This window comes from Lithobates pipiens, unplaced genomic scaffold (assembly GCF_037356315.1).
Source record: "Lithobates pipiens isolate NorthernLeopardFrog02 unplaced genomic scaffold, aLitPip1_a1.2 Scaffold_13, whole genome shotgun sequence".
In the NCBI taxonomy this organism is placed as follows: domain Eukaryota; kingdom Metazoa; phylum Chordata; class Amphibia; order Anura; family Ranidae; genus Lithobates; species Lithobates pipiens.
This window is the reverse complement of record NW_027507718.1, coordinates 220,380,422-220,407,273: the sequence shown is the minus strand read 5'-3', so window position 1 is coordinate 220,407,273 and position 26,852 is coordinate 220,380,422. Positions and strand designations below refer to the sequence as shown.

The 26,852-nt window shown below is 43.8% G+C and overlaps 1 protein-coding gene across 5 annotated transcripts in view; it reads right to left on the bottom strand.

Annotated features, from left to right (window-relative positions):
• Positions 1–1,830: 1,830 nt before the first annotated feature.
• Positions 1,831–26,852, bottom strand: part of LOC143974639 (uncharacterized) — a 71,914-nt gene continuing 46,892 nt past the window's right edge. For 2 of the 5 annotated variants that reach the window (XM_077476238.1, XM_077476242.1), the window contains 3 exons: positions 25,466–25,564; positions 4,197–4,319; positions 1,831–2,609 (listed from right to left, as the gene is read on the bottom strand). In XM_077476238.1, the coding sequence (XP_077332364.1) occupies positions 2,526–2,609; positions 4,197–4,319; positions 25,466–25,564 (306 nt within the window). In that variant the 3' untranslated portion in view covers positions 1,831–2,525. The remainder of the gene's footprint in view (positions 2,610–4,196; positions 4,320–25,465; positions 25,565–26,852) is intronic. The other 3 variants (XM_077476239.1, XM_077476241.1, XM_077476240.1) reach the window with 3 other exon arrangements.

Below are 26,852 nucleotides of genomic sequence, written 5' to 3'. Positions count from 1 at the left end.
AACCTACTCAGAACACTGGTATGTTTAACCACTTGACCCCTGGAAGATTTAGCCCCCCCCCCTTCATGACCAGGCCATTTTTTGTGATAAAGCACTGTGTTATTTTAACTGACAATTGTGCAGTCGTGCAACGCTGTACCCAAATAAAATGTATGTCTTTTTGTTCTGCACAAATAAAGCTTTCATTTGGTGGGTATTTGATCACTGCTGCATTTTTTTTTTTTCGCGCTATAAACTAAAAAAGACCAACAGTTTTGAAAAATAAAATAAAATGTAACTTTCTGCTATAAAATATTTTTCCAATAAGAAAATCAAATTTCTTCATAAATTTAGGCCAATTTGTAATCTGCTACATATTTTTGGTAAAAAAAAATCCCAATAAGTCTATACTGATTGGTTTGCGCACACGTTATAGGATCTATGAACTATGGGATATATTTATGAAATTATTATTATTTATTTTTATGTATTCTTATTTTTTACTTGTAATAGCGGCAATCAGCAACTTATAGCAGGACTGCGATATTGCAGTGGACAAATCAGACACTGACACTTTTGACACTTTTTGGGGACCAGTGACACTAATACAGTGATCAGTGCTAAAAAAATATATGCACTGTCACTCTACTAATGACACTTGCTGGGAAGGGGTTAACATAAAGGGCGATCAAAGGGTGTGCCTAGCCAGTGCTTGTGTGCTGTGCATGCTTTTACTAGGGGAAGGCATTGATCCATGTTCCTGCTTTGCAGGAACACAAGAACGGTGCCTTTCCTACTGACAGAACAGCGATCTGCCTTGTTTCCATAGCTGTACAGGCTCTTTGCCTAATGAACAACGGGTACCAGCAGACATAGAGTCTGTGGTACCTGTAGATCATCCCCTGCTGTATATAATCACAGCGGCAGTGGGTCGCCAGCATCGCGCATGCACACCCCAAACCTGGATATGCAAGATCACGTACTAGATCCTGTGCAGCAGAGCCACCTTTCCACCTTATTTGTAAGTTATACGGTCAGCAAGCGGTTAACACTTATTTTAGATGTGATGTTCTATGATATGAAACATATAGCCATTTCTCTCCTAGTAGCAACAATGTATTTGAAACCATCAAAAAAAAATAATTCTGCATACAGCAGGTCTTCCAGAACATGTATACAACTGTAAACAGGGAAAGCAGCATACTGGTTTAGGCCACATATACAGTATAGTACAACAGAAATTACAGTGCAACTTCTTTTAGAAATATAACTGTTTATTTGTTTAAGGTACAAACTATTCAATCACAAAAATGTGCCGACACATGTTATTAAATAAAAAATTGGGCTGACCTCATGACTCAGTATACCATATACCGTATTATTAATATTTAAAATATTTAGTTAAATATATTATGTCATAAAAATTAAAGATTTCTACAAAAACAATTGATGTATGTGTAATACATTTATGTAGCACCTGAAAATTCTAACATTTCGTTAATTTAAGTACATGTTAACATAAAGTTAAATAGAAAAAAATCTGTGATGTAAACCGAATTTGTGTCTTAAGACTTTCATCCAAATGTGCTCCACTGCACTCTGTTTCCTAAAGATCTACTGACTTTTGTGGTACTCCTATAGTTAGGAGATTGCTGCAAATAAAGACTTGAGTGCTGGAGTCTAGGCATTGAGATATTGCATTTGCCAATATTGTGCACATAACACACAAAGCTTAAAGAGGAACTGCAGTCTGCTCACATAATTTGTAATAAAAACATCTTTGTTGTTCTGAAGCTTCCCTCCAACCAATTTGCTATTATATTTTATATATACTGCGATTCTGTACTCGCTCCACTGAGTCTGGCTGCAACCATCTTAACTGTGGGCAGCTGAATCTGCAGCTTGTTCACTTCCTGGATTCATACAGACACACACCTCCAGCTCTACAGCTCTCATTGGGCCTCTTATGACAGAGAGAGCTGTGCACGATGTCATAAGCCTAAGCTAATAACCAGACAAGAAACATGAAGTGGGCTGTATAAGGTATTTACTGTAAGAAAAAAAAATGTTTTACTTTCCAAAGTTAAAACAAGGGCAGATTTAATTGACGGAAAGTTGAAAAATGACTTAAGGTCCACTCTAATTTAGTAAAGTTGTGCAAATAACATTGAAATACTGACCATAACAAGTAAAACAAGTAACAGCTAAAACTATTGTTTATCTGCTGCTATGGATTGGTGCATGTTGTGCATTTAACATTAAATCTACTAAATAAAAAATGTGGCAAATAAATAAAATTCAAAAATTGTACTGCAGAGCTTGTGTTTGATTTTATATCGACCATGTGGTAATGATGGTACTTCATGATGTAATTCAATAACATAATGTTACACTGGATTTTATTCTATGCAAAGGATTTAGCAACAACACATTTTTAAAATCAAGAAATTTGTTTAAAATAGAAGGTAAAACGTGCCCCACCAAAATAATCATTGTTAGTAAAAAGTGTGAAATGTGAATAAACCTTTGGTAGGTTTTGATACGTTTCAGCGTGATTCTTCTAGAAAATGTCCTCCTTTCTGTGAATTCATAGTTGCTTGATCGTGAAGTTTAAGGAGTTTTAGTGAGTCCTGAAATTTAAAATTTTGTTGAAGCATGCACTGTATGTCAAAAAAGTTTCTTATACAAGCTACATTGGCTACAATTCACTAAAGAAAAGACATTAGATACTTTCATTTAGTATTTATTTATTATTTTTGTAGTATTTTGCCTGTAAAGTCAATTTGCAAAAATTATTTCAAAGATTTTCTTTATCTAATGAAATTATATAATGGCTTTTTTGTATGTTTTTTTAATCATTGTGGTCAGGACTTAAAAAAAAAAAAAGATTTTTCTTTTTTAAATCTATGTTTGCTATTTTGTAGCAAATTATTTTGTAGCAATTGTTTTTTGTGTGTCCTGGCATTGAGCCTATGTTGATCTGTGACAATCAACAGCTTAACTGAACTAGTATGAAAAAACTCTTATGCCCCATACACACGGTCGGAAATTCCAATGGAAAAAGTCAGTTCGGATTATGTTGTCGAAAATCTGATCGTGTGTGGGCTCTATCGGACCTTTTCTGTCGTTTGAGAGCTGCATCTAAAATTTTCCGACAACAAAATCCGATCTGACTTTTTCCGATCGTGTGTAGAGAATTCCAACACACAAAGTGCCATGCATGCTTAGAAAAAATTTTGGAGACGAAAGCTATTGACTACTGGCCTCGACGTAGTCCCATTGTACGTGCATAACATAACCTCGTTCCGAACGTTCGGATTTTCCGACAACTTTGTGGGACTGTGTGTATGCAAGACAAGTTTCGGCCAAAATCCGTGGGAAAAAATCAAATGGATTTTGTGGTCGGAATGTCTGACCGTGTGTATCGGGCATTAAGCCCTGTACACACTATTAGATTTTCTGCTGATTTTTTCCTTCAGATTTACCAAAACCATATAATATGAGGTTAAACCTTAGGAGTTTAGATTTGTATGCAATTAGGCAGGCTCTTGCTCTACATAGTTTTGGTAAATCTGAAGACAAAAACCAGCAGAAAATCTGATAGTGTGTATGGGGCTTTGCAAGGATGAGGTCCCAATACAGAGCATTGTAGACAATGAGTACCAAAGGGGAAGACCCTCTTCCACCCTAACAATTTGCCCTATTATTATGTGAAGATTCCTTTTGGGTCACCATGGTGCTTTTTGGTCCCTGTACACAAGGCCACACAGGTAGTAGATATGCCCATTTAAAACAATAGTGCTGTTTAAGCACTTTGAAACTGGAACTCTAAATGTTTTATAATAAGGAGTCAATATCACTGAGGTGAGTCTAAAAATACAGGCATACCCCACTTTTAAGTACACAATGGGATTTATTAACTAAAGTTGGAAAGTACAAAATCAGGCTCACTTCTGCATAGAAACCAATGAGGGTCTAACGCCAGCTTGTTTAATTAAGCTTTGGTAATAAAACCTGGAAGCTCATTGGTTTCTATGCAAAAGTGAGCCTGATTTTACACTTTCCAGCTTTAGTAAACAAAGTCCATTGTGTATTTAAAAGTGGGGTATGCCTGTATATTTCAATCATGTTGTCCACAATTTTTGGAATTCTGGATGTGTACTATATTAGAAGAACAATTTTGTTTTATGGCAAATTTTAGCTATAGAAACTCCTACCTTAATTGCTTGTACTCTGCTTATCCACTCTATTGCATCCCTGTCATCAGGATCCAAAGAATTCTTTAAAATCCCATTATATGCTTGTCCCAGATGATTCAGTTCAATTATAACAGCTGTAATCTATTAAGAGTTAAGTGTATCTATAGTCAAAATGCCATAATAATAATTTCTACATTGAATTTCAAGTTTTTCTAGCATATTCCTATTAATCCAAACAATCTTGAAGTAAACTTTCTTTGTAAAGAAATCTCAGTCATTTACTTCCTTAAATTCTATGACCTTTTTTAATGTGAGTAGGCTGCATCACACATTTCACAGAGCTTGTCTTCTGGACTACAGAAGTGCTGAGAGGAAGTCAATCAGGAGTCAATACAGGAATCATTGCTTGCAAGCAACAAGGTACAATGGGATTTGTGGCCCTTAGAGGTCATGGAACCAGCAGACATGACAAGCTCACATCGAACATTTCCCATCGGAAAATCCGACCGTGAGTACATGGCATAACACTCACGTGTTTGGCAGCAGTGCAGTTACCCATAAAGGGTTAAAGCAAAATATGTACAGTATACCATAAAATAATTACAGACCCAGTTTTGAGCCTTTCCCAAAGTGATAAATTGTTCTGATACCATGTTCTTTAACCTCCCTGAAGGTATTCCCGACTGTGGCTTGGGGTGGATTTTCAGCACCAAAAGTAGTAACCCCGAGCCACAGTCGGGATTGCATCGCAGGATCCAGGTACAGCTTACTTACCTTGTCCCCAGGATCTTGCGATGTCTCCCCGCACTGTGTGCGAGCCGTCCTCTGCTCAATCTATCATGGAGCCGAGCTCTGTTCCCTGCGAGCGTTGCAACGCACGGGGACAGAGAACGGCGCCAAATTCAAAAAGTAAAACACACAATAAATACACAGTGCACTGTAATCTTACAGATTACATTACTGTATCAATTTATTTCAGATTCCCTTTGTCCCTAGTGGTCTGTCCAGTGCTCTGCATGCAGTTTTATATTATAAAAATTGTTCATTCTGCCTGGAAACTGGAGATTGTCCATAGCAACCAAAACCGTCCCTTTACATCAAAAGTGGTTTTAGACCAGCTAGAAAACAGCGATAATAAATTAGAATCACTTGCAGAATTGAGCGATAGTGATTTGTGGGGAAATCCAGCACCAAACACTGAAAGTAATGACAGGGACAATTTTGCAACTGAGCAAGCTTCAATGTTTTTGATTTGATTACATTATTGAATAATTATTATTATTATTATATTATTATTTGGTATAATTATTTATATTAATTTATTATATTATAATTTATGATTTTGTTTTTCAAACTTTATCATACCCGGGATGCTTACTAGGCTCTTGTTTGGACAGATTTAAGTGAGTTATTCCCAAAGAATTACAGGCCTACAATATAAAACGTCAAATTTCCATGCAAAATAATTGTACCACTTTCACCATCAAAAATCTGAAATAATCATACCACCAGGGAGGTTAAAGACTGTTTGTGGAATGTCAATACAGCCAAGTCTGTGAATTCTGGTCACTAGGGGAGGAAATGCATATATATATATATATATATATATATATATATTATATTGACAGATTGACACATGTACACTGACAAAATGGAGTTTCAGTTTTGAGCAGACTCCAACATCACAACTTATTAATGCCTGAAATATAAAATGAATACAGAATATAGTACAGAGACAATGTTTGTGTGATTGCTACAAAATTGGAAGTACTAATAGGTGTGCCTAAAAAAGTGGTTATGAGCCACTGCAAAAATATGTATGAATAACAAAAACGTTCAGCTGATTTTCTGTTCAAGGTTAACAAAAAAATACTTCTAATATTACTAGGATAATACTATGTTAATAAAAATATCTCCAGATAAATCAAGAAAGCAATGAAACCTGTGGTGAGACATGCCAAGGAACATATAGGTCTTCCTGCAGAACAAGCTGGCATATGTGCACTATCAATTTGAGACAAAATAATAGCATTGCATTGCACTGCTGAATTTTAACCGAACAAGGACCTCAAAAATTGTAAAAGTGAGGTCTAGGGGTATGTCCTACTTATGACAGCATCTCTTTTCAGAAAAAAATTGTACTCCACTACTTTGCCCTAACAGTGTCACAATGGCATACCTAAGACTGGAAAGGCTAGGAGCAACCATACACCATATTTGTGACTGTCCATCTTAAGTACTTTACTGCTATGCCAGCAGACTCACCAGCGAGATCAGGCACCAACATGCCTCCTTGTGCCTTTAGCTCAGGCTAACAGATGCCCATCAGATGCTTTTAGTGAGCCCAGGTCTCCTAGCCATAGGTGTGCGCACAGGGTGTGCTGGGTGTGCCTGGGAAAGATCTCCATCTTACCGCCTCTGCCATAAGAGAAGTACTTACACACTTCTCTCTCACTGTGCCGGCAGGGAGACTGATCTCTCTGTCTGCATCATATATATGTAGACACACATGTGTGCTTGAGCTTTAGGGTGCACACCCTAATACAATGGCTGCACACACCTATGCTCCCAGCAAAGACCCACAGATAAAGCTGGACTGATATTCTGATTTCTATGGACTCCTCCTTACCAGACACATACAAATGGCCAACGGACATTCTGGACAACCTGTGTTCTCTCCAAAATACAATGTACATTTTAACCAAGATGGATTTCAAGTCACTGGTCACCACAGTGAATAATGTACTATAATAAGGCAAGTCCAGGAGATATCGCAGTCTCAGACAAAATGGTGGACCACGTAGGTCACTTGGAAAGATGCAACATAATCATTGTTGCCCAGCTCACACAGATTCAGCAGTTCATGTTGAGGACAGCAGCCAAGGAAAGAATCTAAGAATCAAGGGCTTTCTGGAACTTACTCCAGCTTTGCAGCTTAAGGTCAGAATCCAGGATATCCTCAGCCGTCTAATAGAAAACACCAACCCCATTGACATTAAGTTAGACTGGGTCCATAGGGCCCTTGGCCAATAGGCTAATGACAACAATCCTGCAGTGCACTATGCTGGGTCCATTTTTTCACAGTAATAAAGGCAATCCTTTGAAAGACCTGGTAGCAGAGTAAATCAACTGTGATGGTGCACAGCTGTAAATCATGCCAAATATTTCAAGGAACTCTCTCAGACACCATGCTCTTATGACATGCTAAATATTATGCCACCTCAGTTGAACTATCAGTGTCACATACTTGCCAAGGAAACTGCACCAGCGTTCACTGCAAGCAGCAATGCCACTGGAACAGCAGATGTGCATTTGTTCATGATCTGCTCAACCAAAAAACATTCAACACAATGAGCATTTAAGGCCCCTTTGGGTTTAGTATGTTCTCTTTAGCATCTTGGACCTTGCAATCCACACAGTGGGTTTCCCTTGACTCTTCTTGTTGGATCCAGTGGAGTACTCATGATGGAGGGTGAGAATTTACACCATTACCTTTTGTACTGCACAAAACCCCCACCTCCTGACTTCATGGTAACTTTAGTTACCCCCTGTCTTACATTTCTTTACACCTGCAATAGTCTGATTGACCCCTCTTGTGGCCTCCATGTTCACATCCTAAAGTTATACAGTGATCTCAGACTGCACATTTCAGCTTTCCACTATTTCTCTGTTTGTTTAGGGACATGCCCATCACCACGTTGCCCCATTCTATGAGGTGATTCACATAAACTGGGTTCTCACAGGGGTCCTTAAAAGCCTGAACCACACACCTACTTTCAGCAGGGTGAAGGAGATGTGTTATCTGGATGGCACTCCCTCAAAACTAATGTAAGTCCCAAGGTGGTGGCAGAATCCCCACTGGCCCAGGATATGTACACCCAACCTTGATCTTGGTATAATCTGCTATCTCACAGGCTCACCTGCCATGCTCAGTATTGCCCCCACAAACTATCCTGAATCTGGACAACTTCCTTTATGTTGCTACACCCCTCAACTAATCTTACCTGTCAGCTTTCTGAAATAAGAGCTACTAAAGCATTGAGGCAGTCTCCTGCCCACCATAGTCACAAACTCATAGCCTGTCTGGCAGCTTGTTCCTGCTCATCTCTGAGCGATTGGCCTGTCCCTTTACCCCTATTTCTTTCCATTCTCCTTCCCTTCCTCTATCTTTTTTTTCTCTTAATCCTTCCTTCCCCCTATTCCTCCCACCATCTTTCTATCCCAACATCCTCTACTTCCCAACCTTGCTCATCTCTCTTTTGCCTACTCCATATACAAAATACTCTCAAATACACCCCCAATTCACATAATCTGCACAGCATCTAAATAAACTCAATTGAGCATGTCTTCTCTATGCATTATATCCTTGAATATCTAGGGCCTTAATGTGCCTTGGACTGAAAGTCTTTAGGTGTGAGCATCCTTATTTCCAGCTATACCTCTGTTTTTTGATAAACAGCTTCAAGGGTGAAGAGGGTTGGATTATTTTTGTCAAAGTCACTGTCGGCACTCAAACAGTTTTATTAGCCAGTGTGTACTTGCCAAACAAAAACCAAATCCAGTCTTGGAGTACTGTTTTTGAGGGGTGATATTAATCTCATACTGGACTCTGCTACAGACTCCTCTAAAGTGTCCCTCAGGTTCTCCCATGCAGCTCTTAAGTGTCCTCCAGACTCCTCTGTAGTGTCCCTCAGGTTCTCCCATGCAGCTCTTAAGTGTCCTCCAGACTCCTCTGAAGTGTCCCTCAGGTTCTCCCATGCAGCTCTTAAAGTGATCGTCCTGGTAAAACAGCCCATTCCATTTAAAATAGAACTAGAGTGCAAAACATTTGTGTATAGATATAAAAAAAATATATAAATACCCTTTTCCCTTTTTTTTTATAAGGGATTACATTCCCCCTGTTCCATCTGTTCTCAGCTGCATAAGAGCTGGGGGGAGGAGGAGCATTACACTGAGCTTCCCTGTGAAAGGCTGTGCAGGTGGGGTGTGTCAGGACAAGTCTGATCATTGGAGGAGAGCAGGCTGAGTTCCCAGCACAGCTAGAGAACTTACCATGGTGTTTTCTCCTGCTTACTGCTTAGTGTGGTCAGTTTTTAATAAGAGAGCAGAGGAACAGGCAGAACACCAGGGATTTCACACAAAGGAAGTAATACCAAGAAAACAGGGTACTTTATCATACAAGTACATGGTACAGCAGGCACAGAGCAGAAATATGAATGTTGGGGTAACAAATACTTTAAACGACTTAAAAAACGGCCCGCATTTACACAAACTCAAAGACGTAGCTTCCCTTGGTCACATGCATGAATATTGGTAACATCACATTCTCTGACTATGCTCCCATCTCTGTTGATTTAACACCAGAAGACACCCCCTTAAGACCTTGCCTTTGGGAAACTAAATTAATTTCATTATAAAAAAAAATTGAGGTTGCGCTGGACATAATGAAGGAGCTGAAATCGTATTTGAAACAACCAACTATACCTCAGATATGTCCTCTTTTCTAATTGGGGAAGCAAATTAAGCACACACTCAGGGAGTCCTGATTGAACATAGATCCAAACTTAAAGTGGTATTAAACCTAAAACCAAAATGTAATATATTGCAGCTCACTAATCTTAAAGTGGAGGGCCACCCTGAAAACGAAAAAATATTAAAAATTACAAAAAAATATTAAAAAAAAAACTGAAAAAAAATTTTTTTTTTTACTTACCAGAAATGCCTGTTGCTAGGCACTTTCTCCTAATCTTCCTCTTCCTCCTCTGCGGAGATCTTCTGTCTTCTCCCTTCGTCGCGGCGTCTTCTGGGTAATGAGTCGCGCTGTGTTCTGGGAACTGTGTGTTCCAGAACACAGCGCGTCCCATTCAGAAAGCGCTGCGGGACTCGCGCATGCGCAGTAGCGGCGGGACTCGCGCATGCGCAGTAGGAAACGGGCAGTGAAGCCATCAGGCTCCACTGCCTGTTTCCCTTACAACGAATGGCGGCGCCGGGACCCGAGAGCCGAGGGACGGGTCGGCCTCGGGCGGCTGACATCGCGGGCGCCCTGGACAGGTGAGTGTGTTTATTAAGTCAGCAGCTGCAGTGTTTGCAGCTGCTGACTTTTTTTTTTTTTTTTTTAAACGGACCTCCTCTTTAAGATGTGGTGGCTGCATTTGTTTAGTTTTTTTAGGCTTTTTTCCTTCTGTTTTCACCTAATCAAGCCAGTAATAATCCCCCTGTCTAAGCCCTTGAACACACGGTCGGACATTCCAACAACAAAATACGTCGGATTTTGTCCGAAGGATTTTGTCCAAAACTGGTGTTGCATACACACGGTCGGACAAAGTTGTCGGAAAATCCGATCGTTCGTAACGTGATGACGTTATTTAGTTACGACGGGACTACGTTCAGGCTAGTAGCCAATAGCTTTGGTCTAGGAATTTGATCTGAGCCTGCGTGGCACTTTGTCCGATCGGAATTCTCTACAAATGATTGGACAAAGTCCGATCCGACCATGTTGTTGGAAAATTTTTATATCCAGCTCTCAAACTTTGTTGGTCGGACAGTCCGACAGAAAAAGTCAGATGAAGCCCACACACGATCGGATTATCCGACAACATGGTCCGATCAGACATTTTCCGTCAGAATGTCCGACCGTGTCTACAAGGGCTTAGAGTGTCTACACTCTGGATGAAGGCACAAGAAAGGCACCTTTGGACAGCAGCAATGTTAATATGGGGGAAGGGGCGTATTAGATGTTCTAGGAGATTTAGATGCACTAACAAATTGAAGCCAAACTCCATCTAACACTTTAAAGGCACTTACAGCAACCGTTTTGATTTGAAATAAAGGTTTTACATAAACAAACAAAAAATATATCATTGTAAGTGCCCCTATCAGTGGCAAATGGTTTGTTTCAGCCTTATAACTGCTACATCTGAAAGGCAGCTTGTTCTGTTAAAAAAAAACGGACTTGCTGGGCAGATCACCAGATGAAAATAAAGGAAAGAAAGCCTTAAAAAATAAAACGCATGCAGCCACCACATCTGGTGAGCTGCATTACAATAATAAACGTTTGCATTATATTCTTTAAGTAACACATAAGTATCTCCAAAACCCTGACATCGAAGCTAAGCAGATACAACTTCAGGAATCCTTGAAATCTCTTTGCCTTTCCAAAGTCAAAACAACTCTGGGGAAGTGCCAGTGAAACTTCTCTGAATACAGTAATCAGTGCAGCAAGCTTCTAGCGCATGCTCTTTGGCTCCAGCAATCAAAATCTTTTATAATCTGTTTCTTCTCTAAACAAGGCAGCACAAAGGTACACTCTACAGAATAGTAGTTTGCCACCACATTCAAAATATTATTCATGGTAAACAGGTAACAAGACACCTAACAGAGAGGCGAGAGACAATACAACCTGTGCCATTAACATTCATAGTTTCATAGTTAGTAAGGTTGAATAAAGACACCAGTCCATCCAGTTCAACCTGAGTGAGTGTCTACCCCTATCCCTGTACATTGCACACTCACATTGGTCCCTACACTCAAGGAGCCCACAATCCAAGGTCCCCATTCATATACTAGGGCCAATTTTTTATCAGAAGCCAATTAACCTACCTGCATGTCTTTGGAGTGTGGGAGGAAACCGGAGTACCTGGAGGAAACCCACACAGGCACAGGGAGAACATGCAAACTCCAGGCAGGTAGTGTCCTGGTTGGAATTTGAACCAGTGACCCATCTTACTGCTAGGTGAGAGTGCTAACCACTACACCACTGTGCCGCCCTTATACATTATACACTCAGACCTGTTAAAGCTCAGGAGGAAGACTGGTTCTTCCTCACTTTGAAGTCTTTTGGGCTGGGTCCACACATGCTGACATGAATCCATTCTCTCTATTCCACTCCTTCAGCAAAGGTTTGAATTCTTTGTATCCTCTCAGATGCATTCCCTATAACAAATGAGACCAATCACGGGCTGTCCTCTTGGCTTTCTTAAGACAGTAAAAGCTAACCCCAACATAAAGGGAATTGAGATGAGGCAAGCCCAATATTTCTCCATGTTCCAAACATCTCTATACCTATCCTTATGGCAGAATATGAAGCTATATGAAGAGCTGACTTTTAGATAAACTATCATAAATCAGAAGCAATTAATTATTTCCCACTCCCAATACTCTAAAATAAAGCAAAACTTATCTTTCAAATGGATGACCCCATTCCTGAATTACCACAGAGCCCACCTGCATAGGGCTCGGTATCAGATTTATTCCCTCAATTTCCTACCACTCATTTAAAAAAAAAAAAAAAAGATAATAATTCTTGGACTCAAGGAACCTTCTCGTGGCTGGGCAGATGTAATGTCATCATGCAAAACATTATACCTTGGATCCTACACCTACTGCTGGTCCTACCTATATCCGTTCTGATTTATTTTTAAAAGAAGGAAGGAAAGGAAAAGAGCAATCTAAATTTGTATGGACCAACAAACCTGCCAGATCAAAACAAACCATTTTTGCCAGCTAAAAGGTGGCACATTCCTGCCATATATTGAACTCTAATATTGCAGCCCACCATACCAAACTCACAGCCTGGTGCAGACATTAGCCCACAAAATTTTGAACTTGAGATGGAGCAGTAGATGCACTCCAGTGGTGTAACATACTTTTAGACCTTTAATGGCACCAAACTCTGATGCCTACCTGGGTATTTTCTTGTCTGGAAATGCATATCTCTGTGACCTTCTTCAAGTTTCTCTATTCCTGGGAACACCACTTTCCCTCCATCCCCACTAAGAAAGACAGACAAGTGTAGAGCTTTGCACTTATTGTAATTCACCAGTGGCTCATCCAAATTACCATGACAGTCTACTGACCATGCCCCCACTCCCCTGGGACATTGGAGACAGAGACAGCTCTCACCATTTTTTTCACTCCTCAATGCCTCTACTTTTGAATGTCTCTTGATATTCTTTAAACAGGAATGATATAACACTGACCCAGCCCAACATTTGCTATCTTTCACTTATTTGTTTCTACAAGAGGACCCTGCTTTCCCTCCCCTTCTTGAACAGATGGAAGATCTTAATCTTCAGGTCTAGTGATGGCCGAACGGTTCGCCCGGCGGTCGTTTCGCGGCGAATTTCCGACATTCGCGGTCCGCACGTTCGAACGCCTTTTTCCGTCGTTCGCCGCGGCGGACTTACGTGTTTAATGTATACAAGAACTTTAACCTTTGGTGACACGTTTATCATGTGATACAGGACAGCCAATTGAGACATGACAGCACATGGACACTTGTACATTCCCCCTAACCTATAAATACACCCGATCCGGTGGCCATTTTACATTCTTTCTTCTGTTAAGATAGGGACAGGTTCCTGTGTGGAGTAGGGAGAGATAAACCACTAGCTATTTGGTACACAAAAGTTCTTTTCAGGACTGGTATAGGTGTTAGGTGTTGATAGGTTTGCTGTGCTGCTGATTCTTGCAGCAGCCTGAGTGTCTTTTGTTAGTTTAGAGAAAGGGAAAGGACGGTGTATGCTACAGGGACAGCCAGATTAGTCTTTCATCATCATCATCATCATCATCATCATTAGCTGTTACTATCAAGGTCCACAAAAGAGCTGTTCCAGTAACCACTAATCGTTCTCTTTTTTTGCCAATTTGTATAGGGACAGGAAGGAAGCAGTGTTGTCAGGCAGTGAGGGTAATTTTAAAGACTTGCTGTTATTATTAGTTCCACAAAGGTTCTTTTCAGGACTGGTATCAGTGGTACAGTAATAGGCTTGTACATGTATAATATTCTTTCTTCCAAATATAGAAAGGATATTATACTTGACTGCTGCCCTTCTGCTGCAGTCTGCTAAACATTCACAACTCACTTGTTCCACAAAAGTTCTTATAAGGACTGGTAACTTGGTATAGGGTGCTACGGTACATAGGCTTGAGTGCGGTACAGTCTGCTGTTCTGTAAGGACCGCTATCGGTCCACAATAGATAGGGTTGACGTGCACCACTGCTGACCGCTGCCCTATACTGCAGCAGTCCTTCAGCGGTATAGGGACTGACGTACAGTCTGCTAATCACTAACACACAACCTGCTTGTTCCACAAAAGTTCTTATAAGGACTGGTAACTTGGTATAGGGTGCTACGGTACATAGGCTTGAGTGCGGTACAGTCTGCTGTTCTGTAAGGACCGCTATCGGTCCACAATAGATAGGGTTGACGTGCACCACTGCTGACCGCTGCCCTATACTGCAGCAGTCCTTCAGCGGTATAGGGACTGACGTACAGTCTGCTAAACACTAATACACAACCTGCTTGGTCCACAAAAGTTCTTATAAGGACTGGTAACTTGGTATAGGGTGCTACGGTACATAGGCTTGAGTGCGGTACAGTCTGCTGTTCTGTAAGGACCGCTATCGGTCCACAATAGATAGGGTTGACGTGCACCACTGCTGACCGCTGCCCTATACTGCAGCAGTCCTTCAGCGGTATAGGGACTGACGTACAGTCTGCTAAACACTAATACACAACCTGCTTGGTCCACAAAAGTTCTTATAAGGACTGGTAACTTGGTATAGGGTGCTACGGTACATAGGCTTGAGTGCGGTACAGTCTGCTGTTCTGTAAGGACCGCTATCGGTCCACAATAGATAGGGTTGACGTGCACCACTGCTGACCGCTCACCTATACTGCAGCAGTCCTTCAGCGGTATAGGGACTGACGTACAGTCTGCTAATCACTAACACACAACCTGCTTGTTCCACAAAAGTTCTTATAAGGACTGGTAACTTGGTATAGGGTGCTACGGTACATAGGCTTGAGTGCGGTACAGTCTGCTGTTCTGTAAGGACCGCTATCGGTCCACAATAGATAGGGTTGACGTGCACCACTGCTGGCCGCTGCCCTATACTGCAGCAGTCCTTCAGCGGTATAGGGACTGACGTACAGTCTGCTAATCACTAACACACAACCTGCTTGTTCCACAAAAGTTCTTATAAGGACTGGTAACTTGGTATAGGGTGCTACGGTACATAGGCTTGAGTGCGGTACAGTCTGCTGTTCTGTAAGGACCGCTATCGGTCCACAATAGATAGGGTTGACGTGCACCACTGCTGACCGCTGCCCTATACTGCAGCAGTCCTTCAGCGGTATAGGGACTGACGTACAGTCTGCTAAACACTAATACACAACCTGCTTGGTCCACAAAAGTTCTTATAAGGACTGGTAACTTGGTATAGGGTGCTACGGTACATAGGCTTGAGTGCGGTACAGTCTGCTGTTCTGTAAGGACCGCTATCGGTCCACAATAGATAGGGTTGACGTGCACCACTGCTGACCGCTCACCTATACTGCAGCAGTCCTTCAGCGGTATAGGGACTGACGTACAGTCTGCTAATCACTAACACACAACCTGCTTGTTCCACAAAAGTTCTTATAAGGACTGGTAACTTGGTATAGGGTGCTACGGTACATAGGCTTGAGTGCGGTACAGTCTGCTGTTCTGTAAGGACCGCTATCGGTCCACAATAGATAGGGTTGACGTGCACCACTGCTGACCGCTGCCCTATACTGCAGCAGTCCTTCAGCGGTATAGGGACTGACGTACAGTCTGCTAATCACTAACACACAACCTGCTTGTTCCACAAAAGTTCTTATAAGGACTGGTAACTTGGTATAGGGTGCTACGGTACATAGGCTTGAGTGCGGTACAGTCTGCTGTTCTGTAAGGACCGCTATCGGTCCACAATAGATAGGGTTGACGTGCACCACTGCTGACCGCTGCCCTATACTGCAGCAGTCCTTCAGCGGTATAGGGACTGACGTACAGTCTGCTAATCACTAACACACAACCTGCTTGTTCCACAAAAGTTCTTATAAGGACTGGTAACTTGGTATAGGGTGCTACGGTACATAGGCTTGAGTGCGGTACAGTCTGCTGTTCTGTAAGGACCGCTATCGGTCCACAATAGATAGGGTTGACGTGCACCACTGCTGACCGCTGCCCTATACTGCAGCAGTCCTTCAGCGGTATAGGGACTGACGTACAGTCTGCTAAACACTAATACACAACCTGCTTGGTCCACAAAAGTTCTTATAAGGACTGGTAACTTGGTATAGGGTGCTACGGTACATAGGCTTGAGTGCGGTACAGTCTGCTGTTCTGTAAGGACCGCTATCGGTCCACAATAGATAGGGTTGACGTGCACCACTGCTGACCGCTGCCCTATACTGCAGCAGTCCTTCAGCGGTATAGGGACTGACGTACAGTCTGCTAAACACTAATACACAACCTGCTTGGTCCACAAAAGTTCTTATAAGGACTGGTAACTTGGTATACGGTGCTACGGTACATAGGCTTGAGTGCGGTACAGTCTGCTGTTCTGTAAGGACCGCTATCGGTCCACAATAGATAGGGTTGACGTGCACCACTGCTGACCGCTCACCTATACTGCAGCAGTCCTTCAGCGGTATAGGGACTGACGTACAGTCTGCTAATCACTAACACACAACCTGCTTGTTCCACAAAAGTTCTTATAAGGACTGGTAACTTGGTATAGGGTGCTACGGTACATAGGCTTGAGTGCGGTACAGTCTGCTGTTCTGTAAGGACCGCTATCGGTCCACAATAGATAGGGTTGACGTGCACCACTGCTGACCGCTGCCCTATACTGCAGCAGTCCTTCAGCGGTATAGGGACTGACGTACAGTCTGCTAATCACTAACACACAACCTGCTTGTTCCACAAAAGTTCTTATAAGGACTGGTAACTTGGTATAGGGTGCTACGGTACATAGGCTTGAGTGCGGTACAGTCTGCTGTTCTGTAAGGACCGCTATCGGTCCACAATAGATAGGGTTGACGTGCACCACTGCTGACCGCTGCCCTATACTGCAGCAGTCCTTCAGCGGTATAGGGACTGACGTACAGTCTGCTAAACACTAATACACAACCTGCTTGGTCCACAAAAGTTCTTATAAGGACTGGTAACTTGGTATAGGGTGCTACGGTACATAGGCTTGAGTGCGGTACAGTCTGCTGTTCTGTAAGGACCGCTATCGGTCCACAATAGATAGGGTTGACGTGCACCACTGCTGACCGCTCACCTATACTGCAGCAGTCCTTCAGCGGTATAGGGACTGACGTACAGTCTGCTAATCACTAACACACAACCTGCTTGTTCCACAAAAGTTCTTATAAGGACTGGTAACTTGGTATAGGGTGCTACGGTACATAGGCTTGAGTGCGGTACAGTCTGCTGTTCTGTAAGGACCGCTATCGGTCCACAATAGATAGGGTTGACGTGCACCACTGCTGACCGCTGCCCTATACTGCAGCAGTCCTTCAGCGGTATAGGGACTGACGTACAGTCTGCTAATCACTAACACACAACCTGCTTGTTCCACAAAAGTTCTTATAAGGACTGGTAACTTGGTATAGGGTGCTACGGTACATAGGCTTGAGTGCGGTACAGTCTGCTGTTCTGTAAGGACCGCTATCGGTCCACAATAGATAGGGTTGACGTGCACCACTGCTGACCGCTGCCCTATACTGCAGCAGTCCTTCAGCGGTATAGGGACTGACGTACAGTCTGCTAAACACTAATACACAACCTGCTTGGTCCACAAAAGTTCTTATAAGGACTGGTAACTTGGTATAGGGTGCTACGGTACATAGGCTTGAGTGCGGTACAGTCTGCTGTTCTGTAAGGACCGCTATCGGTCCACAATAGATAGGGTTGACGTGCACCACTGCTGACCGCTGCCCTATACTGCAGCAGTCCTTCAGCGGTATAGGGACTGACGTACAGTCTGCTAAACACTAATACACAACCTGCTTGGTCCACAAAAGTTCTTATAAGGACTGGTAACTTGGTATAGGGTGCTACGGTACATAGGCTTGAGTGCGGTACAGTCTGCTGTTCTGTAAGGACCGCTATCGGTCCACAATAGATAGGGTTGACGTGCACCACTGCTGACCGCTGCCCTATACTGCAGCAGTCCTTCAGCGGTATAGGGACTGACGTACAGTCTGCTAAACACTAATACACAACCTGCTTGGTCCACAAAAGTTCTTATAAGGACTGGTAACTTGGTATAGGGTGCTACGGTACATAGGCTTGAGTGCGGTACAGTCTGCTGTTCTGTAAGGACCGCTATCGGTCCACAATAGATAGGGTTGACGTGCACCACTGCTGACCGCTCACCTATACTGCAGCAGTCCTTCAGCGGTATAGGGACTGACGTACAGTCTGCTAATCACTAACACACAACCTGCTTGTTCCACAAAAGTTCTTATAAGGACTGGTAACTTGGTATAGGGTGCTACGGTACATAGGCTTGAGTGCGGTACAGTCTGCTGTTCTGTAAGGACCGCTATCGGTCCACAATAGATAGGGTTGACGTGCACCACTGCTGACCGCTGCCCTATACTGCAGCAGTCCTTCAGCGGTATAGGGACTGACGTACAGTCTGCTAATCACTAACACACAACCTGCTTGTTCCACAAAAGTTCTTATAAGGACTGGTAACTTGGTATAGGGTGCTACGGTACATAGGCTTGAGTGCGGTACAGTCTGCTGTTCTGTAAGGACCGCTATCGGTCCACAATAGATAGGGTTGACGTGCACCACTGCTGACCGCTGCCCTATACTGCAGCAGTCCTTCAGCGGTATAGGGACTGACGTACAGTCTGCTAAACACTAATACACAACCTGCTTGGTCCACAAAAGTTCTTATAAGGACTGGTAACTTGGTATAGGGTGCTACGGTACATAGGCTTGAGTGCGGTACAGTCTGCTGTTCTGTAAGGACCGCTATCGGTCCACAATAGATAGGGTTGACGTGCACCACTGCTGACCGCTCACCTATACTGCAGCAGTCCTTCAGCGGTATAGGGACTGACGTACAGTCTGCTAAACACTAATACACAACCTGCTTGGTCCACAAAAGTTCTTATAAGGACTGGTAACTTGGTATAGGGTGCTACGGTACATAGGCTTGAGTGCGGTACAGTCTGCTGTTCTGTAAGGACCGCTATAGGTCCACAATAGATAGGGTTGACGTGCACCACTGCTGACCGCTCACCTATACTGCAGCAGTCCTTCAGCGGTATAGGGACTAAGAGTTTTGTCACAGGGTCATTTAAAAAATGACATGCAGAGGAAGAGGCAGGCCCTTCCGCAGGGGTGGTAGGGGTAGGGCAGGAGCAACAGGCTTGAGCCAAAGTGGGAAGTTGCAGAAGGTGCGTTCAATTACTTTAAAGGATGCACCAGACTTGGTTGAGTGGCTCGCTCAGCCTTACTCTTCTGCACCCTCCTCATCCTCTCGATCTGCACCCTCTTCTTCACTCTCTGCTATGTGCACCCCCAAAGACACTACCACCAACAACACGACCACCACCACCACCACCACATACCTTCCGCTTGAGTCACTGGAATTATTTTCCGATCCATATCAAGAGGACATTTCTGATGCGCAGCCACTCTTGGTATTGGATCAGGAAGAGGAGGTAGCAACAAGCGCTACTCAGCAGTCTGACGCCAGTACCCAGATCAGCCCAAGGAGGAGGTTGGTCCCCGGTGTTGCTGCCTACTCTACTTATAGCGGTGGGGAAGGTGACGTTGATGATGACGTGTCTAGTGATGTCACGTGGGTGCCCACAAGAGAGGAAGAGGAGGGGAGTTCAGAGGGAGATATGGACCAGCAGATAGGGAGGAGAAGCAGCAATGACTTACATTGCACAGCAGGGACAAAGCAGACTGCAAATGTATCAGGAGCGAGTCATCGACCATGTACGGTCACATCTGGCGCTCCCAGGACACCGGCACATGGCTCCGCAGTGTGGGCTTTTTTTAACGTGTCCGCTGCTGACAATAGCGTTGCCATCTGCAATCTTTGCAGTCAACGCGTTAGTCGCGGTAAGCCCAATACTCACCTAGGGACGACCGCCTTAAGAAGGCACATGAGCAGCCATCACCGAGCCCAGTGGGAGCAACGGAACACACAAAGCCACACTGCAGGCTCTCACCGTCCAGCCTCGTCTTCTACTTCTCCTTCTCCTCTCTCCTCACAATTGTCCTCCACTCCACCTTCCATCACGCCAAGCTCACATTTTTCTGCAAAAAGGCAGGCTTCCGTGGGCCTAATGTTTGAGCGTAAAAAAATGATGACGCCGGATAACCCTCTTGCCCAACGGTTGGCGGCTGGCTTGTCAGAACTCATAGCCCGCCAACTACTGCCATATAAACTGGTGGACTCGGAGGCCTTTCGCAAATTTGTGGCCATTGGAACACCACAATGGAAGGTCCCAGGAAGGAAGTATTTCTCAGAGAAGGGCATCCCAGAGCTATATGGCCATGTTCAGCGGCAAGTGAATGTATCTCTGGCACACAGTGTCGGTGCCAAGATACATCTGACCACAGACACGTGGTCTAGCAAACACGGGCAGGGAAGGTATATCAGTTTTACTGCCCACTGGGTGAACCTTCTGACGGCCGTCAAGCATGTAACCCGTGGCACCCGTGTAGATTTGGTTTTACCGCCACGGATTGCATGCAGGCCTGACTCTTCTTCTCCTCCTCCTACTCCATCCTCCTCCCTCTCCTCCTCAGCTGCCTCCTCCTTTTCCGCTGCTAGCGTCTCTTCCACTGCACCGCCCAAGCTCCCCAGAACCTATTCCACATGCCAGGTGAGACGTTGCCATGCCGTGCTGCGTCTGTTGTGCCTGGAAGCAAAGAGCCACACTGGCCCGGCACTCCTTTCAGCTTTGCGTTCACAGGCAGATGAGTGGCTAACACCGCTCAATTTGACAGTTGGTAAAGTGGTGTGTGACAACGGTGCCAATCTGCTTAGCGCATTGAAACAGGGCAAAATCACGCACGTGCCGTGCATGGCACACGTCTTAAACTTGGTCGTGCAGCGATTCCTTGTCAAATACCCTGGGGTCCAGGACATCTTGCGGCAGGCAAGGAAAATCTCGGCCCATTTCAGAAGATCTTACACGGCCATGGCTCGCCTTGCTGACATTCAGCGGCGACACCATCTGCCGGTCAGACGTCTTATTTGCGATTGCCCGACGCGATGGAACTCAACCTTCTATATGCTTGATAGGCTGCTCCAGCAGAAACGTGCAGTTAACGTCTACCTGTATGAACTCTGCGAAAGAAACGGTTCTGGGGAGCTGGGTTTTTTTTCACCGCGCCAGTGGCTGCTCATGCGCGACACATGCAGACTTCTGCGGCCATTTGAGGAGATCACCAAACTGGTCAGTCGCAGCCATGGCGCCATCAGTGACATGGTACCTTATGCCTTCTTTCTGGAGCGTGCATTGCGTCGTGTCATTGATCAGGCTGTGGAGGAGCAGGAGCGGGAAGATGAGGAAGTCGCAATGCTGGATGAATTCCCAGGGGGGGCTACTCTATCTGAGACAAGTCAACAACAGGAGTCTGATGAGGAGTCAGAGGAGGATGGTGCCGGGGCGGATGAGCAGGAGCAAGAAGAGCATGCTTTAAACCTTTCTGGGATCCCTGTTGTGCGAGGATGGGGAGAGGAGAATGAAGAGGACGACATTATCCTGGATGATGAGCAGGAGCCAGGCCACCACACCGCTTCCACTTTAGTGCAAATGGGGGCCTTCATGCTCCAGTGTTTTAATAGGGACCCCCGTATAAAAAGCATGAGGGTCAAGGACCAGTACTGGGTGGCAACGTACTTAGACCCCCGGTACAAACACAAAATGGCGGAAATGTTACCGCCGTCGCAGAGGGCTGTCAGAATGCAGCACTTCCAGGCCTTGCTTCGAGAAATGCTGCATTCTGCTTTTGCGTGCGCTGGCAGAGGAGCAATTCCCACTCCCAGAGAAGGATTTGCGGGTACCAATCCAACAGCGCCTGCAAGAAGAGGCCGGTTTGAAGATGTGTTGGTGACTTCGGATATGAGGTCATTCTTTCAGCCGACCCATCGACAGGTGTCATCCGGATCCAGCATCAGGGAACGCCTAGACCGTCAGGTGTCCGACTACATTGGGTTAACGGCCGATGTGGACGCTCTGAGGAGTGATGAACCCCTAGACTACTGGGTGGGCAGGCTTGACCTCTGGCCAGAGCTTGCCCAATTTGCAATCGAACTGTTGGCTTGCCCCTCATCCAGTGTCCTGTCCGAAAGGACGTTCAGCGCAGCAGGGGGGATTGTGACCGATAAGCGTACTCGCCTAGCTCACCACAGTGTTAACTACCTCACATTTCTAAAAATGAATGAGGCATGGATCTCGGAGGAATTCAACACATGTGATCAGTAGACCATGTATATGTCTATAAACAATTTTTGGAATCAAGCACACAGACCTTCTTAATTCATTTGGCTCACTTCCCTGACCCAAAAAAGCACACCGTACTATATGCCCCTACCCTCCTCTTTGAAGAGGTTGAGCGGTGTCATATTTCTACTGGGGCTGCTTATTATGAGGGGTTCCCACCATCCCTGTGCTGTGCTGACTTCCTCCTGGGTGTTCTTATTATGAGGGGCTCCCACCATCCCTGTGCTGTGCTGACTTCCTCCTGGGGGTTCTTATTATGAGGGGATCACACCATCCCTGTGCTGTGCTGACTTCCTCCTGGGGCTGCTTACGGTGCTGCTGTCAGCGCTGTATGTCACGGAGCTGCTGTCAGCGCTGTATGTCACGGAGCTGCTGTCAGCGCTGTATGTCACGGAGCTGCTGTCAGCGCTGTATGTCACGGAGCTGCTGTCAGCGCTGTATGTCACGGAGCTGCTGTCAGCGCTGTATGTCACGGAGCTGCTGTCAGCGCTGTATGTCACGGAGCTGCTGTCAGCGCTGTATGTCACGGAGCTGCTGTCAGCGCTGTATGTCACGGAGCTGCTGTCAGCGCTGTATGTCACGGAGCTGCTGTCAGCGCTGTATGTCACGGTGCTGCTGTCAGCGCTGTATGTCACGGAGCTGCTGTCAGCGCTGTATGTCACGGAGCTGCTGTCAGTGCTGTATGTCACGGAGCTGCTGTCAGCGCTGTATGTCACGGAGCTGCTGTCAGCGCTGTATGTCACGGAGCTGCTGTCAGCGCTGTATGTCACGGTGCTGCTGTCAGCGCTGTATGTCACGGAGCTGCTGTCAGCGCTGTATGTCACGGAGCTGCTGTCAGCGCTGTATGTCACGGAGCTGCTGTCAGCGCTGTATGTCACGGAGCTGCTGTCAGCGCTGTATGTCACGGTGCTGATGTCAGTGCTCTGTATTACGGTGCTGCTGTCAGTGCTCTGTATCTCCTGCACCCTCTTGTTTGCCTACCCTGGTCCCTGACCTTCCCTCTCCTCCATTGCCTTCATTAGCTCCATAGTCCTGAATTGTCAGAACAATTTCCCAAATAAAAAAAAAATGCTTGTAGTTATCGATCCCAAATTCACCTCATACATGTATTATGCTATTGTCCAGGTGGTGGGACTACGTGCTACCCCCTAATAATTACCCCGTGGCCGCAAATTCGACCTAAAGGTTTGCGAAATTCGCCTCCCATTGAAGTCAATGGAGCCCGCGGCGAACGGTCGTTTTCGCGAACGTTTGTGTCCGTTCGCGTTTCGCGTTCGCGAAACGTCCCGTCGGAAGTTCGTCCATCACTATTCAGGTCAATGCAAAAACATGCACCCAATTCTTTCCTTGTCCCTCAAATCTTCCGTTAGCAACAAATGCCAAGAATCTGTATATAAAATGTAAAATGTATATAAAATCTAGTTGGTACAGACACTCCACCTCATATTCCTGAGCACATTAGATTGCTGCTGGAGATGTACAACTTCTCAAGGTGATCTCCTTCATATCTTATATTCCTGTCCTAAATTGGAACATTCTTGAGTCTATCAACGAAAATGTACTGGTAATCCACTACCAAAAAACCCAGCGTTTTTCCTAGTCCACCATAACACCTTCCACCACATCAAAACATCTGTCCAGATTCACATGATGAATGCAAATGATGCCTGCATCCCAACACTTAGGAAACAAACCTTCCTCCCTAGTCTCAAACACTGGTTTGACAGAACCATCAATTCTCTTAACGGGACAGATTTGAAACTTTTTAAGGCATGGTTCTACTAGATCAAATATACAACCACGAATGACTATAAATGACATCGGAATTCTCCGTGAATTCTGCTTATGCCTCACTCAATATTCAGCCACACCTTGAGCAAGCACCAGTTTGTCTTCCAGTCGCCCCATCCCCTTCTTTTTACAGTTTTCTTTGCTTCACCCATACACTTACCTTATTGGCCCACTACCTTTTTTCCTCTATTTTCCTTCTATCCCTATACATTTTCTTTTCAAGACCTCTCTACCCTTGGTCCGAGTTTCCAGAGGGAAGTCTGCAACCCCCTCATCTGCTGCCTCCCCTTATTTTCTAGCAGCCATGAGAAGTGACTTTTTATTATCTCTTTATCTCTCAATCTTTACCCAATGGGTTGCTCATAGGCCTTACTATAACAGATCAAATTCCCAAGGCCAAACTGCTATAATGCAGCAGTTTTTATACATAGGAAACAGTTTTAAAGACAGGAAACAGATTACCTGTAGTTGTCACATACAATAAACAGTTAAAGTAACTTAGAAAAATGTCCTGGAAACTACAGCCAATACTACATAAGGACTACAGAAGTAAAGAAATCCTCTCAGAACCCCACCACTTATCCAATATAGACAGAAAACAAACCTGGCACATTTTCTTGTAGATATAAAAAGTGCCAACATGCAGACAAAACCAGCAGTAGCAGCCACATCCAAAAACCCTACTTAAATTATGTATACTTGCACATAAACCAAAGTTGGATATGTGATAGAGCATATGACATTTCCTGACATTATCCAGAACAATCCATAAAATAAATACTGCATGCACCACTTTACAGTTTGGATTAAATTTCAATGTACAAATAATAGCCTTGAGGACTTGAAAATAGCCATTTTAAAAATATAATTTTTTTTGTAAAGGGAGAGAAAAGAAAATGTGAGAATGTATTTTTTTGTAAAATATTTTGGACCCCTTAAAGTGTATTTAACTCTTTTTTTTTTTTCTTTCTTTAAATTTTTTTTTTCTTAAAACCCTATTTGACCACATAGGGTGCCAGCCCTTCCTAATTTGCTGGATCCCACAGATCCAGCCTATACTAAAGTACTGCAGAAGGTGAAGTTTCTGAAAGAACATCCCCCCCAAGTTGGCTATCAAAACCTTATCAGTTTTGGTGAGCCAACTTTCTACTATTGATTTATGACATAGGTACAGTATATATTTTATATCATCTACCTGATTAAGTCTCATATGGTAATTTTCTCGCAAGTCCTTACGCTCATTTAGAAGTTCCTCCACTTGATCTCTGCTTTTATCACTTGAAAGTTTACCATCCTGTGATACAATGAAGAAAAGGAAGTTAAAGAAAAAAGCTAATGCAACAATAGAATTGGTTTAGAAAAAACAGGAGGCTCCAGGACTCACTGGTTATTTCACCTCTGTGTAACTGCCAGTATCCGTTCAAGAGGGCTGTGGCACAGAGCAACTTGTCACAGAGGGTTCCTTAGACTCCACTGGTGAACAAACCCCTGAAACACTACTCTCCCTCCAGGACAGCAGAGCTAAGAGTTCTTAACCTTGTCTATCATCTTATGGGCTTTGCTGTTCACCTCCAAAATCTTCCTAACAGCACATTTTTTAAACCCCTTTAGAGTGACTTTAGTGCCTTGATTCCATGAAACTACATAAATTCTACTAAATAAATTCTTTATTATTGGTGTTTATTGCTGGCAGTCAAACAACGGGACTGCCACATAAAAATAGGGGTTGATTTACTAAAACTAGAGAATGCAAAATCTGGTGTAGCTCTGCATAGAAACCACTCAGCTTCCAGTTTTGTTTGTCAAAGCTTAAACAAGCTGAAGTTAGAAGCTGATTGGCTACCATACACAGTTGCATCAGATTTTGTACTCCAGTTTTAGTAAATCAACCCCATACAGTCACCATTTTACATACATGTTCCAAATAACACCTTAAAAAGGCATTTACGTGTAAAAAAAACACATATAAAGGAAGAGGTTTAAAGAATGCATTCAATACCATTTTGATTCCTTGCGTACAAAAACCCAACTCCAATGTCTACATATGTACAACAATGATGTGGAATTGGGAATAAACTGCGCTCAGGTAAAAACAAACACAGATAATCTAAACTAAATAAAGGCCGCAGCTCTAAGTGGGATACACACACTCAAATAGACTGGAAAAAAGATTTCAAAAAGCTGCGCCACTACCCTTATTAACTACCTTAACAAATATCAATAATGAGTGAATGTGAATAAATTTATATAAATCACATTAATTGCACATAATAAAATATAAAAATAATCATAGGTCACAGTTCATCAACCTAAAAGGAAAAAAACAAACAGGGCTTATAAAATAAAGTCAAATATAAAGTGTAAGCGCTAAATATATAAAATAAAGTCCTCTATCCCAGTTCTTTCCAGGACACCGTGGTGAATCCACACAGAACAGCAAACAAGTGCCCGTCACCGAGATGTGAATGCGCTTACCAGATGGAAGCTCAAATAAGGCCTTATAAATGTATCATCTGTGTCCTTCTCCTTATATCATACACTCATGGATCAGCTAACCGCAATGTGTAGCAGCGTTCACATAA